Source organism: Calliphora vicina, chromosome 5 (assembly GCF_958450345.1).
Source record: "Calliphora vicina chromosome 5, idCalVici1.1, whole genome shotgun sequence".
NCBI lineage: Eukaryota > Metazoa > Arthropoda > Insecta > Diptera > Calliphoridae > Calliphora > Calliphora vicina.
Window position 1 is genome coordinate 71,386,287 of NC_088784.1, and position 16,854 is coordinate 71,403,140.

The window sequence follows — 16,854 nt, forward strand, 5'->3', positions numbered from 1 at the left end:
TCGATCGAAACAAATAGCACTCGGACGGGGCAAGATCTGGATTACTTGAATTGATATGGTGCAATATTATTTTCTTTTACAGAATCTGTATTATGGTACTTTTTTGGCACCCTATGTATCTTTTAAACCAATAAACATAGAAAAATATTTTAAATCGTATTCATTACTTATCAAAAAATAAAAAATATAAGTTTGGTACTTTTTGGAAATTCGAACCCTTAAGGGATAAAAATTGTGTTTATTTTTGGTACTTTTTCATAAAATAAGTTTTTCTATAATTTGACATAGACATACGAATATTTTATAATGAACTCCCACCACGATGCAGATTTTGATTTGAATAAAATTTTACCACCGCAATGGGGATAAAAAAGGTACCAAAAAGGGGGATAAAATCGGGAAAATAAATTTTATTTGAAATTATTAAGCCAATTTTGATAATTGTTTTAACATTGGTTCCTGGATTCAAACAAAAATTAACTATAATAAAGGTGTATAATAGTCCAAATTCGGGCAAACAGTTTGGTACTTATTTTGAAACATGTTTTTTCTTGGTCACATTAACACACATTTTAATCGATTGAGTCAGGTCTGTAGCATAAACAATTTTGGAAAAATGTAATATTTTTAGATTTCAAAGGAGGAAAAGGGAAATTGGTACTTTTCTCCCAATGGTACTTTTTTATTATTTTAAATTATGTCACTTATCGACATTAAAGTTAGCTGATATGTATCTGAGTGAAGTTAGTGTTAGTAATAGGGGATAATATTTATAAATAGGTACCAAAATGTGAGAACTGAACTTTTTGAATTTTCTATAACAATGAACTTAAGGTAGGATCACACATGACAAATGTTTGACGAAAAAGACGTAACCACTAAATAAAATATATTTGAATTTATTTATTTATTACAAAAACTTATTTTACTTAAGATGATCCAAAACCAAAAATTTAGTTTTATTATATTTGATTTTACAAAACAATTGTAAGAGTAAACACGTCAAACAAATTTGTGCTAAAAAAAGTGGTTACGCTTTTTTGAGCAAATATTTGCCATGTGTTTCCCTACCTTTAGAAAAATGAAATTAAGCATATATGGTCCTAAATGGGTGAGAATTCTAGGGGTAGACTTTTTGGTACTTTTTCTTTATTCGAACGGTAGGTACTTTTTGAAATTTCTTCACCAATGAACCTAAAAATATTAAATAAAGCTTACATGGGCCTGAGTGGGTCGGAATTCATCGTATATGGTCCTAAGTGAGTTAAAATTCAAGCGGATACTTCATGGTACTTTTTCTTTATTCTAATGGTACTTTTTTTAGAAACACTTAGAAACATGAAATTAAGCATATATGGTCCTAAGTGAGTTAGGATTCTAGGCGGAGACTTTTTGGTACTTTTTATACCCTTCACCTTCGTGAGAAGGATATATATAAGTTTGTCATTCCGTTTGTAATTTTCACAATATAATTTTCCGACCCAATAAAGTATATATATTCCTGATCCTTCCGGAATTCTTCCGGCTCGGCTGAGATATAAGCAAAAAACCAGGACAACCTCGATTTTTGACCTATAACTTTATTACTAAGTCTAATGATAGATATTTCAAAGACCTTTGCAACGACGTATATAAGACCATAAGTTGGAAATACAGTGGGTCAAAATCAAAAAAATATTTCTTAACCTGAATTTTTATTTCACCAAAAGTTTTTTTTCGCTAAATATTAAAAAAAAAAATTGAAAAAACCAAAAAAATTTAAAAATACAATTCGAAAAAAAAAATTTCCAAAAAATTAAAAAACAACTTTGTAAAAAACATAATTTTGTTTACCTAAAAATATTTAAAATTTTTATTTTGAAGTATAATTTGGTGAAGGGTATATAAGATTCGGCACAGCCGAATGTAGTTTTCTAACTTGTTCTTTATTCGAATGGTAGTTTTTGTAATTTTTTTACCAATGAACCTAGAAACATGAAATACATATGTATCCGAGTGAGTGGGAAACCACAAGTGGCTGCTTTTTGGTACTTTTTCAATATTCTAATGGTACTTTTTGAATTTTCTGTAATAATAGACATAAAAATATGAAATTAAGCGTATATGGTCCTAAGTGAGCGAGACTTTTTGGTACTTTTTCTTTATTCGAATGGTACTTTTTGATTTTTCTATAATAAATGATCTGGAAACATGAAATTAAGCATATATAAGTGAGTATAAGCGTATCATGAGTGAGAAATCAAGTCGTGGACTTTATGGTACTTTTTCTTTATTCTAATGGCAATTTTTTTTATTTTTTATAACAATGGACCTAGAAACATGAAAGTAAGCATATATGTTCCTAAGTGAGTGAGAATACTAGGGGTAGACTTTTTGGTAGACCTCCATGAACGAGGTCACAATGCTCCAAAAGGGGCACCTCGGGTATATGCAAAATTTAAAACAATCCCAATTTTCTATTTATAATCCAAAAGATTTTACCACATATGGATTATGAAGAGTGTGTTAAAAAGCACTTGTGTAAACACTAAATTAATAAATCTGCATTTCAAAAATTTTAAACAAATTTCGTGAGACAGGTACTGTAAAGACTCAACATTTGACTCCGTTAACCTACACCAAGACAACTTAATTTAATAGCAAGAGAAAATCTAAAAAATAAATCCTTTGGAGAATATTAATAATCTGTAATTGGAAAAATTTAAACAATAAACATAGAAATCTATTTCAAATCGCCTTCTTTACATATTAACAAGTAAGAGTACTATATTCGGCCGTGCCGAATCTTAAATACCCTCCACCTAAATATGATGGTATAACAACTGAAATAATATTACAATTGTTAGAAAGACTAGTTTACGCAGAAGATATTTTATTTCAAATGTACAAAAAATTGTATCTAATTCAGCAATTTATAACTGAAATTTAACAATTTATATACTTAAGAATAAATTAATACGTTTGGATCATCATTTCTCCTTTTTAACCTCAAGTGAAGAAACAGAGTATAAAAAGGGTATACAATTATATTTATACAAATTTATTGGGTTGTGGGACTTATATGGGGGCTATAACTATTGGACCTATCATCGTAAAATTTGGTACATCGGTTTTTGTATATATTGAACAAATTTGTTTCGAATTTCAACCTGATAAGAAATTTATGAGGATTTTAGTGATTTTCGGGACCTTATATGGGAGCTATGGTTAAATATGGACCGATATTCACAAAATCCAGTAGTATGATTGCTGGATAAAAATTACTGATCTGTGCGTAATTTAATTTTGATATCGATTTGTTTTAAATAGTTGTTAAGGTTAATATCTTTTTTGGAAATGGGCCTTATAGGGGAGCTATGACCAATTATCGGCCAATCTGCGTAAAATTTGGTACAGCGAATACCGGTTCGAATAACCGGTTTTTAGCCATTTTTGTCAATTGGCTTGTAATTTCTACATTTTTCATTTGCGACCCCACAAAGTATATATATTCTGGATCGTTATAGATAGCGAAGTCGATATTGCCATGGCCGTTTGTCCGCCACTATGTTGAAATCAACTTTCCGTGGCCCCCAAATAACTTACATACGTGATTCATACATCAATATATCGGGAATTCTTTCGAGAAAATCGGTCCACAAATGGCTGAGATATAAGGAAAAAACCAGGACAACCTCGATTTTTGACCCATATTTGGATTACTAAATCATTAATATAGACAATAGATATCTAATGATAGATATTTCAAAGACCTGTGCAACGACATATACATATGTATAAGGCCATAGTAAGTTGGACCCTACAAGGGGTCAAAATCGGAAAAATATTTGTTTGAATTTTTTTGTCCGAAATTATTTTTCCCCAAAAAAGATTTTTTAAAAATAAAAAATTAAAAAAAAAAATTGGAAAAAACTTTTTTTTAAAAAAAATAAAAAACTATTTTTAAGTATAATTTGGTGAAGGGCACAGCCGAATATAGCTCTCTTACTTGTATTAAAATTAAAAAGAATCGCATAAAATCTTAAAATAAATTTTAAAAAATATTCGATTTTGTCGAATAATTCGAGACAAAAAAACCGGCTTGTCGAATAACTCGAAAACCGTCCTTTTGCAAAAACCGGTTTATAAAAACCGGAACATTGGAAAAAACCCGGTTTTTCGAATAATTCGAAAACCGGTTTGACAACTCTATCTAGCATGCATTATTTGCTCACGACGAAATCCCATAAGTAGATTCGTCCTGGCGGCATCATATACGGGACAAGTAGACCTCGTTTCATCTGCTATAAAATTGCCCTGTTTTCCATCGTGTCCAGTAACACATATGGCTTCAAAGGTTGAGCAGATCTTTTGGCGCGGAATCAATATGTTGCTAGAAAGATGGGAAAAGGTTGGAGCTAACAACGATCAATAATTTTAATAAATTGTTATTGTACAAATGTTTGATACTACAAATCTTTTCTATATGTCCCTTGATAACTTGTTTGGAAAGTTTCTGGAAGTTGTATTACCTGATCAAAGTGATCTATGAATATTTGTAAAAAAGATCACCAATTCTTCAGCCCTCTTAGGTTTTCAAAATATAAATTCTGTGTAACCAAGGATTTCTACAGAATTTCACTAAATCCCTTTATATTTTCCTACTCAAAAAACAATATATTCGGACACAGCCTTGTTTGTCTAGTAATTTTCGTAAACGGGCAGCATTTATATTCATTTAAAAGGTTCAAAATTATTTTTTGATCCTATTAAATGAATATCAATAGTGACAAATGTAAAAAACTAAAACATAACCCTTTTCGCTTGTGTCTAAACAAAGTTATAAACCTAAACGTTCGCACCATTTTTTCGTGCGCCCTCCTTATATTCTAAGTACAAATCAATACTTACCACAAATGTAAATAATCATTAAGGAGTTTTTATACTTTCGCAAATATTGTAACTCATACACATCAACAAATTAGTCCATTAACTATAAAAGACAATTTGCAAATATTCCACAATTCAGTAACAACTTGAACATTTAGCCAAACAGGAATACTTCCTAATGGACGTACTACGATCACCGTATCATGAGCAGATACCAAAAGCTTATAAATATGAAAATACTGAAGGCAAGGAAATTCTAGTGGGATCGTATGCCAAACTCATCAAATATTTTGCTGACTACATGAACTATACACTGGAATTGGTGGAGGAGAGTAATTATAAAGTGTCGGATATACAGAGAAATATTCAAAGGAATTTCTATAATATTTCACTGCACAGTGCAACATATAATAGTCGCTTTGCTGATATCAGCTTCTCTTACCCCTTGGAGTGGTCAAATACCTGTATAATGGTGCCTGCCAAAGATGAATTACCCAGATATTGGTATATAGCCTGGCCATTTGGACGTTATATTTGGACATTTTTGTTAATTTTAGTGATTTATGTGGCCTATGTTATGACTTATCTTAAACATCCCACCCAATCGTATGGCACGAATCTTCTGTACAGCATGTCTCTGCTAATGTACTGTTCCAATGCAAGTTTACATTTTAATAATATACCTTTGCGTCTGCAATTGTTTTACGCTTTGCTGACAATAATGGGTTTCATAATGTCCAGCTACTATTGCAGCTTTCTAACGATGTACAATATGAGACCGGTATTTCAGCCGTTTATCAAAACAATTGAAGATGCCTTGCAGGCACATATAACCATTTTGATTTCCAGCAATACTCTTGAGGATCTCAGAAATAATAAATATGTGAATTTAACTCGTTTATCGAAGATGCTAAAAGAGAGCAATCCTTTGCTTATTTCGGAACAAATCAGAAGAAAGAATCGTTCACTTGGTTATGTGGTGACTGGAACTCAATGGATTTTTATTTCGAAACTTCAAAAAAATCTCATACAACCCATCTATCAACTATCGGACATTTGCTTTGGCAAGGTTTTCAACACTTATCCCATACAGTCGAATGCGAAATTTTCCGATTCTTTGGATATTTTTATTTTGTTTGTCCAACAAAGCGGTCTATGGGAGCTGTGGGAAGAAGAGGGCTTTATTTTAGCTTTAAGTAAAGATTCTTATCATTTGCTGGAGGATAATTATCCCATAGATGCATTGAATTTATATTATTTTCGAATTGCTTGGATTATTTTAATTGCTGGTCTAGTGTTGAGTTTGATTTGTTTTATTGTGGAAATATTGGTTTTTAAGTATAAATTAAGTTGTAAGATCAAGTGTCTTAAAAGGCAGACGAGAAGAGTGTAATTATGTTTACATTGTTGGACTAAACATTTCAATGTATTCTTAAATTTTTATTAATGCTTCAATATTAAAAATATGCAAATGTCCTGAACAAAATAAAAAAAATACTGGAAACTAGCCATACACGAAAGTATAGAAAAATACTAAAGTTCATTATCCAATTACTAAATTTATAAAGTCAACTGAATATGTTATTGAAATGTGGATCTATCTCGAAAATGGCTAAATCAAACACTAAAATTTGGAAATATTATTGAAAAAAAAACATTTTTTTTATTAAATTCTTATCACTATTAATAAAACATAATACTTGAAAATAAAACTATATTTATTTTATTAAGCAATAATAATATTAATAAAATTTACAATTCACAATAAGTATGTATATAAATATCTTAATTAAGCCACCATACTTTCATAGAAACTACTGTAATATTTTCTATAGAAAACACTTTCATACATATAAAATTTATTTAACGTATTGGGCATTGCAATGCATTGTTAGCTATGACCTTTTCCCATCTTTCTGTTCACCTCATCTTTTTTATACCCTTCACCTTCGTGAGAAGTTTGTCACTCCGTTTGTAATTTCTACATTTTTCATTTCCGACCCTAAAAATTATATATATTCTGGATCCTTATAGATAGTGGAGTCGATTAAGCCATGTCCGTCTGTCTGTCTGTCCGTCTGTCTGTTGAAATCAATTTTCTGAGGACCCCAGATATCTTCGGGATCCAAATCTTCAATAATTCTGTCAGACATGCTCTCGACAAGTTTGATATTTAAAATCAGCAAAATCGGTCTACAAATGGCTGAGGTATGAGGAAAAAAACCAGGACAAACTCGATTTTTGACCTATATCTGGATTACTAAGTCATTAATATAGACAATATGGATATCTAATGATAGATATTTCAAAGACCTTTGCAATGACGTATATAAATATTAAACAAATTTTGAAAAAACAAAAAAAGTTTTAAAAAAACAATTCGATAAATTTTGTTTACCTGAAAATATTTAAAATTTTTATTTTGAAGTATAATTTGGTGAAGGGTACATAAGATTCGGCACAGCCGAATATAGATCTCTTACTTGTTTTTTTTTTCTTCTTGGACCAGCACTCATGCAAAGCATTGCACAGAGGGATTTTTGGTGTCAAAAAGTCAATTTTTCAAACACTCAATTTCATAAATCAAATGATTCAGTTTTGTAGAGAAATGTTTAAAGATGAAATGTACACTTATAGTTTTAAGAAAATTTGTATCTTATTTATCAAAAATTTAAGTAAAGTCCATGCAAGGGTGTTAAGCAAAAATTTACTTATATTTTCACGCAATTCATTGGTTTATATATGGGGGATTTCACGTCAAGTGATGTCTTCCGATCGGAATGAAATTTACACCTAGGTTAGACCTATTGGATAATAATTCAGACACAATTTTTCAACAAGATCGGTCCAGAACTCTCTGAGTTAGAGGGGGTCAAAATTTGACATTTTGGCCAAACATGTAATTTTTCTCATCTATGTAACTTATTACCTATTGTTCTTAGCAAAATGTGTTCCAAATAGTTTAGATAGCTATTTCTTCAATATTTCGAAAAAAAAATATTTAAAAAAAAAAATAAAAAATTTTTAATATTTTTTTCCGAAATCAAAAACTTTTTTTTCAAAATGGGCCCTTTTTTTCCTTAAAATAAAGCTTAGATATTTTCCTTGAAGACCTATGTAGAGATTATATTTATATTATTTTAAAATAAAATACAATATTCTGGTTTTATTTCAAAATTACAAAATTTTATTGTTTGTTGTAGAATATTGAAAATTATAATGAAAATTATTGAAAACTAATATGATTAATAAAATTAATTAAGAAAATGAAAACTTAATATTTTTTGATATATAAAAACACAAAGTATTTTTATTCACCTACAACTACTCCCCCTCCAAAAAATTTATTCCCAATAAATTAAAAGAAACTCTCTTTGTTGTTGATTTAGTATTACTGGAATGTATGTTTGAATTAATGTAAGTGTTTTCAGTTAATGCTGGTTTCAATCGATCGATATGTATAACTACTGACTTGTTATTTATATCAATTTTGAAATATTTCTTGTTCTTTTCAATTACTCTATAAGGACCCTCATATGGTTGTTGCAAAGATCTCTTATGAATTACACGCACAAATACATATTTGCAGTCTTTTAGGTCTTTTGGTACATGAATACCTGTATTTGAATTGTTGTGATGATTTAAATTAGATCTTACGTTTTTGAAATGGGTTTTTAATTTATATAAAATGTCAGATGCATCAAAATCTCCTGTAGGTGTTAATATTTCTCCAGGTAAACGTAAACTTTGACCATAAACCATTTCTGCAGGAGTAGCTTGTAGATCTTCTTTAAATACTGAACGAATACCTAGTAAAGCAATCGGAAGCTCGTCATACCAAGTTGCTGATTTACCTTTAGCCATTAATGTTGCTTTAAGCTGTCTATGAAATCGTTCAACCATGCCATTAGATTGAGGGTGATATGGAGAAGTTGTTATTTTAAAACAACCTAAAATTTGTGTTAGTTCTGAAAACATTTTAGAGGTAAATTGTCCACCTTGGTCGGTTGTTATTTTCAAAGGAACACCGAACCGAGAAATATAATTTCTTATTATTGTATCAATTATATTAGATGTTGTGATGTCTTTTAGTGGGTATGCTTCTGGCCAACGAGAATGTCGGTCAATTATTGTTAATATGTAACGATGTTCCCGGGATATAGGTAAAGGTCCAACAATATCTAAATGTATATGTTCGAATCTTCCTTTAGGTATCTCAATTTTGACCACTGGTGATTTAGTGTGTCTAATTATTTTTGATTTTTGACAGTTAAGACATTCTTTTGACCAGACGTTAAGTTCCTTTTTCATATTTGGCCAAAAATAGCGTTCTGTTATTAATTTGCGTGTAGCTCTGATACCTGGATGTGAAATATTATGTAATTTTTCAAATACAATTTTTCGCAAATTAAATGGAACGTAAGGTCTAGGTGTACTTAATGTACATTCAAACCAAATATCTAAGTTTAGGACTGGAATTTTTAAGAATTTTAGATTAAGATGTTTGTTTTTATCAGCAAGAAGTTCTAAAAGATCTTTATCTTTCTGTTGTTCATCAAATAAATTTTTAAGATTAATATCGGAATATTTGTATGCTTCGATTTCAAATGTTCTAGATAAGGTATCAGCTACAACATTAGCTTCACCGCTTATATGTCGAATATCACTTGTAAATTGGGAAATATATTCTAAGTGCCTAGTCTGTCTTGGACTTCTTTCGGTTTTTGATTCCAAAGCAAAAACCAAAGGTTTATGATCTGTATACACAACAAATGATCTGCCTTCTAACAAATACCTAAAATGTTTAATATTTAAATATATTGCTAACAATTCGCGATCAAATGTACTATATTTAGATTCGGAAGAGGTTAATTTTTTAGAGAAAAATGCTAATGGTTCCGAAATACCATTATAACATTGTTGTAAAACGCCCCCAATGGCCACACTTGAAGCATCTACCGTTAAGGTCAATTTTGCTTCATTATTGAAATGATTCAATAAAACACGTGATGCAAATGATTCCTTGATACGGTCAAATGAATTGAGGGCTTCCTTAGTCCATTCTAAAATCTTACATTTCTTTTTTAATGCATTGGTAATTATAGCATGAATGGGGTTAGTAAATTCGGCTAACTTAGGAATATACTTGTGGTAATAATTTACCATTCCTACAAATTTCTGAATTTGTTTAACAGTTTTCGGGTGTTCAAAGTTTCGAATTGCTAATATTTTTTCTTCAGAAGGTTTAATGCCAATATTCGATATATTATGACCTAGGAAGTCTATATTTGAAACACCAAAAGTACATTTGCCTGGTTTAATATTTAACCCATATTCATCTAATCGTTCAAAAACTTTCTCTAAGTGATATAAATGTTCCTCATCATTTTCGCTATATATAAGTATATCATCGATATACACAAATACGAAATCGAAACCAGTAAATACTTCGTTGATAAATCTTTGAAACGTTTGCGCAGAATTTCGTAGGCCAAATGGCATTCGTTGAAACTCAAACATACCGAATGGTGTTGTTATAGCTGTTTTGAATATATCCTCTTCTGCCATTGGAATTTGATGATAAGCACGTACTAAATCGATCTTAGAAAATATTTTCTTATTTCTTATATTCATATTTAAATCGTGAATGTGAGGTAAGGGATATCTATCAGGAACAGTCACAATGTTCAAACGTCTAAAATCACCGCATGGACGCCAGTCGTTTGGATCTTTTTTTGGGACTAAATGTAAAGCTGATGCTACACTTGAGTTCGATGGTCTACATATACCTGCTTTTACAAGATACTCGAATTCTGTTTTTGCTGCCTTGTATTTAACGGGATCCAAACGCCTGGGTTTGGTAAAAGGTAAAGGACCGTTTGTTACTAATCTATGAACGGTAGAATGTTTGATTGGTTTCGTATAATCAGGTTCTGCTATTAGTGAAGGATATTTCTTAAGAAGTTGTGTGTATTGATTATCTACAGAAAATAACTTTGGAAGAGTCACATTGCAGCAACATGAAAATGTACTAACTGATAAATTAGTAAGTGGATCTATTAGACGTTTATGTTTAATGTCTATCAAAAGACCATATTTACAAAGAAAATCAGCACCAATAATAGGTTTAGAAATATCTGCAATCAGAAAAATAAAAGGAAATTCGCGGCGAAGACCTAAATCTACATTAAGTAATTTCTTTCCAAATGTTGCAATATTTGAGCCATTGGCTGCGCTTAAAATTATATCAGATCTCTTATTATTATTTCTGAATTTTGAAGATGGCAAAACAGAAATTTCTGCCCCACTATCAATCAAAAATTTTAAGTTATTATTTTTATCAAAAATAAAAAGGCGACTGGAAGAATAATCAACATTTCCACTGTTCGTCGCTGCAACAGTGGATGATTTTAGTTTGTTGAACTTTCATTAGAAAATGAACATGGTTGTTCGCACTTTCTAGCTTGATTACCAAACTTGTAGTGAAAACGACATAACCAGTTCCTATTTGGTGAACGACCACGAGAGCGTGAAGAACTTCTGCTATATCTTCTATAAAAAGGACGTGAAGCCCGGGTTCCTATTTCTCTTTTAAGAGAACTAACTTCTAGTGTCAATTTACTTATATTTTCACATAAAGAAGCAGTTAAATTTTGTACGATTTGTTCAATATTGGAAGATCTAGAAGATTGTCTAACACTACATATTTCTCCGTTGTAAATAACTTCCCACAATCTATCAGCTAATTGAATTAATTCGTTATGATCATTAATATTAGATCCAGTTAAAGCAACATTTAGAGACTTTGGAAGTTTACGTAGCCAAAGTTTTGTTAAAACATCTGGGCTAAAATTAGAACCAGCAAGAAGGGCTAACGATCTATAATATTCCGATGGTTTTCTATCTCCCATATCACTATCAGAGAGTATTTTGTCTAATTTAGAAGTTTCACTTAGGGAGTGACGTTCAATTAACACCTTTTTAAGATTAAGATACCGATCATTTGTAGTTGGATTTTGAATTATGTCTAACACTTTTATTATAACTTCTTGTGGTAAAGCAGTTATAATATATTCATATTTGGTTTGGTCTGTAGTAATGCCTTTGGTTGCAAATTGCATTTCGGCGTGAACAAACCATGCATCTGGACAATTGGTCCAGAATTGAGGGAGTTTAACAGAGGAAGCACATATGTCTAAATCAATTTGGGGTATTCTATCGATCGGATGATTACTAGTCAAATTTGAGTTTAAATTGTTATTTGTAGTTATTGAATTAGATTGTGAATGTGTTGAATTTTGTGTATGTGTATTAGTACGTGTTGGAGAGCGAGTGGTCATTTTAAGAGGGAAAGTTTACAAATAAAATCGAAATTAAAGTTTAAATTAAATTAATTATTCGTTAATTTAGTTATGATAATAATCGTGATTAGATATGTATGTAGATATTTAGTATTTTTAAAAGTAAACAATAATAGGCAAACAATATTAAGAAATATTTGAATATGGAACAAGAAATAAACACTTATACTGACTTCTTTTCTCGGAAATTTAAAACTGATGGTCAACTTATCTTGAACAAGTTTTATCTTGGTTATAATAATAGTGACTTGCTGTGACTTGAACTGAAACTGATGTGAATCTTCAGATGAATTACTTTATAGTTGATAATACAAATTGGATTTGTCGTCTTTGAAATTTATAGATGATAAAGACAGGCGTTGTAGAGATTAGATGATATTTATTTGTTGAGATTAGATGGTATTTATTTTTGCATTAATTTCAAATTGCAGGTAATTGTTTCGAAAAATTAATATTTTCTTAATTACACGGAATATTATTCGTTTTATTTCTTCACGTGTAAAATGCAGGATCGCCAAAATTTGTAGAGATTATATTTATATTATTTTAAAATAAAATACAATATTCTGGTTTTATTTCAAAATTACAAAATTTTATTGTTTGTTGTAGAATATTGAAAATTATAATGAAAATTATTGAAAACTAATATGATTAATAAAATTAATTAAGAAAATGAAAACTTAATATTTTTTGATATATAAAAACACAAAGTATTTTTATTCACCTACAACCTATTTGGTCGCTTAGTGGGATGCGAGTTTCATATCTATCAAAAAAATGTTTTCTAACTCAAAACATGCAATTTTTGACTTTTTTTGCAAAATCAAAAACATTGTTGACTTTTTTTTCAAAATGGACCCTTTTTTTAATTTTTTTTTTGCTCAAAAGAAAGCTTGGATATTTTCCTTTGAGACCTATTTGGTGGCTTAGTGGGATGCGAGTGGGATATCTTTCAAAATAAATGCTTTGTAACTCAAAACATGCAATTTTTCACTTTTTTTTTCAAAATCGATCTTTTTTTTCCAAAATGGACCCTTTTTTTAAAATTTTTTTTTTTGCTCAAAATAAAGCTTGGGTCTGGTCCTTTAAGATCTATGTGGTCGCTTAGTGGGATGCGAGTGGGATATATAGCAAAATAAATGTTTTGTAACTCAATATATACAATTTTTGATTTTTTTTCGGCAAAATCGAACTTTTTTTCAAAAGGGGACCTTTTTTAAAATTTTTTTTTGCTCAAAAGAAAGCTTAGGTCTATTCCTTTAAGAGCTTTTTGGTGTCGTAGTGGGATGCGAGTGGGCGAGAAAAAAAATGTAGCCCCACTTTCCCCCAAGCTGTTTCTTTAATAAAATGAAAGTTGGGAGTGTCTTGTTTCAATTAAAAGAAAAAATAGTTTTCGGAACAGGATGAAAATTTAAAATTTTTTGTCGAATAATAAACGAAATATCAAAAAAATTCTTATCTATGTATGGGTTTCGTGGGCGGTGGGCATGATGTTATTGAATCTCGGCATGTGTTCTTCTTTAGTTTCAGAAAATATATGTACCAAATCTAGACTTTTACTTGGATAGTTACAATTTTATGCGATAAAATCCATTTGGATTGTATGGGCAGTGGTCGTTGGGCGTGGTCGATTTTGATAAAATTTTATTTTTTCTTAGTTTGGTCCATATAATTCTCGGTGCCAAATTTCAGCGCTCTACGACCACTCCTTATAATTTTTGCCAAAAAATGTATGAAGCCATCCCTCTGTGCACTAGGAAAATAGGTTATGGGAGGGAGGAAAGAGGGAGTAGTGTTTGTGGACATTCGATTTGAACTTTCCTACATTGAAAATTACAGGAAACACTTCAGTTTGTTTCATATACGTACAGTTCGGCTAAAGAATGAATTTTCCCTGTAGTGTTTTGTGTAGTCCACTGGCCAATCGACCACATAGGGATGTGTTCTTGATGAAAAACGTGATTTGTGTAAAAATTTGCTGGTATTAGGAACAAATTCCCAAACAGTGAAACGCAGCCCATATTGCGACGGTGATCCAGCGAATCAATAGAGTTAGATAATCACCTTCGCCCTCTCCTGTACGAGGTGGAGTAGCTTAAAAATAGTCTTTGAAGCACTGGCCCATACATGGGAGTTGTATTCCGTTTTCGGTCGGATATAGGTGGTGTAAATAGTGAGGAGATCAGATGGAGTAAAGTAATTCCTACACCGTTTCAGAAATCCGAGACACTTGAATGCTTCTTTACATAAATATAGATGGAGCGATATAGTCTGTCTTTCATTTTTGTGTCAACATTCAACACTGAGCCTTGCGAGCGTTGAAAGCGACCATATTCGCACGACCCCATTTAGAGATTGTCGGAAGGTTCCTGATTAAGCGAATCATTCATGTTCTGCCTCATAGCTCCAATCTCCGACAGGCTTGGTCTGTAACTGAATGAATATGAATGGCAAATGTTGCTGTCATCTGCAAAATAATAGATAGGGTTGAAAGTTTGACGTAGAAGGTCGTTTAGAAAAATAATGAATAGAGTGGAAGAAAGAACGGAGTCTTGCGGTACCCCTGAATTTATCTTGAACTCGTTTGATGAGATCCCATCTATATAGTACGATCTGTGAGAAAGCTCGATATAAATCGAGAGATGTTAATACCAACACCAAAAGCAATATGTTTTTTATAAAAGTGCACCACGCCAATCGAACGCCTTGGAAATATCTAGAGCCACCACTTTACTTTAGCCAAAACGGCGAATGGAACGACATCATTTTTCCGATAGGAACGCTAGCAAGTCTCCCTAAGAGCGTCCTCTATCTTTTGATACCAAGAACGAATCAAGCCAATATCGTATACTCTGTTCCAAAGTGAAACGTATCTCAGAGAGAGCGTTCTGCATCGATCGAAACAAATACTACTCGGACGGTGAAAGGTCTGGATTTTTCATTTCTCGTAATGATTTGATGCAAACATTATTTTCTTTTACAGCGTTCAAGCATCATTTCTTTCAAGGTCTCTAGGCTTCAATTCGTAACGTACACAATTTCCCTGTTTTTGGATGAATCCTGCTGCTTGCAAACGTTTTGAAATTGCTGCTAAAGCCTTCATTTCTTGGTCTTCAACTTTTTTGGGCTGGCCTCGACGATCTTTGTCTTCCTTGTCAAAATCACCACTTCTGAACCGCATAAACCATCTATCGCACGTTGAATCTGATGGAAAACATTCACCATAAGCTTAGGTGAGTAATCGATGTCTTTTAACGGCACTTATTTTCAAATTAAAAAAGTAAAGCTAAGCTTTCCTCATATGACGATTCGTTGGTACAAAATTCGACATTTTCGAAGCAAAACCAAAAGGTTTCCTGATGATCTGGCCTAAGCAACCAGTGAAATGGGCATATGAACTAGTTATCCCCCAACAATAAATTTCAGTGAATTTATCAATAATTGGGAATTCCTCACACTAAATCTTACCAAAATATTAATTTTGTATTGCCGTAATAACTTTTTAATGACAAAACTTTGTTGTTTACACTATAATGTTCAATTTTTGAAAATGTCTTAAAAAGCGTATGTTCTGGAGTAGTGTACATTGAATATTCTTTAAAATTGTTGAAAATTTTTATTTTTTTCCAAAATGTTTATGTTCGAAATTGGCCACAAATAAAACTAAAATTGTATTTTTTAAGAATTCACATGATTTCGAGTTTATTTTAACAGCTTTAAAAAATTTTCGAAAATAAGTTTGAATTTTCCAAGGCGTATCTAATAAGGTGACGTCGAAAAGCCAGCTGACTATTTTTTGCTCGATTTGTTTTTTCACTTCTAGCTGTCAAAGTTTGTTTACATTTCTTTATTAATTTAAATTAACGATTTTGTTTCTTTTAATAAAAAATATAAAATAGTAGAAATGTGAATAATTGATAATATAAAAGTGAATGGAGTACTTATTGAAAATAAATTTTCACCCCTGTTTTTGATTTTTACAGTCTGCTGTTGTTTAGCTGTTTGACAGCTAGCAAATAATTTTACAAAAACAAAGTACATGTTGTTTTTGGTAAAGTTGTATTTGTTGTAGAATTGGGTATACCTGTAAATAAATTTGCCTTGGAATTTTCTAATTTAATTTTGAACTTTCAGGGGTAAGCATGAGAACAAAATTTAGCTAATATGTTTAACTCATTATCTACTGTTAGTTTAGGAGGTCTGTAAGTTAACATACCCTGTTAACTAAAATACTTAACACTTTACTGTTTTGGAAACTGTTTACAAAAGCTTTTATTTATTGAAAATATTAAAATAAGAGTTGCCCTACTTGCTTTATACATTATAATTGAGAGAGATTTTTTGAAATATGGGAATTCTAAATAACATTTTGTAAAAAAAAACGTTTAACATGAATAACTCATATTAAAAAATAACTTTGTTCATCACCTAAGGCTGGGGGGGGTTTACAATTAATTAGTATAAATGTTCTAATTAATAGGAATATTTTGCACAAAATATTGATTTTTGTAAAATGTATTTTGCAATAAACAGTTGTTAAATTAAAATTGTAGAATAAAGACGTTTGATAGTAGAGATTTTTAACAAAATGAAGTTTTTTATTTTATTAACAATATTAGTTTTA

General features: G+C 30.9%; 1 protein-coding gene across 1 annotated transcript; it reads left to right on the forward strand.

Annotated features, from left to right (window-relative positions):
• Nucleotides 1-5,047: 5,047 nt before the first annotated feature.
• Nucleotides 5,048-6,262, forward strand: LOC135961365 (uncharacterized). Its single transcript, XM_065512863.1, has one exon. The coding sequence runs from the start codon at nt 5,048-5,050 to the stop codon at nt 6,260-6,262; it is 1,215 nt and encodes a 404-aa protein (XP_065368935.1).
• Nucleotides 6,263-16,854: the final 10,592 nt, after the last annotated feature.

Excerpts from the sequence above, each read along its gene's own strand:
- LOC135961365 (XM_065512863.1), top strand. The coding sequence starts at position 5,048 with ATGGACGTACTACGATCACCGTATCATGAGCAGATACCAAAAGCTTAT.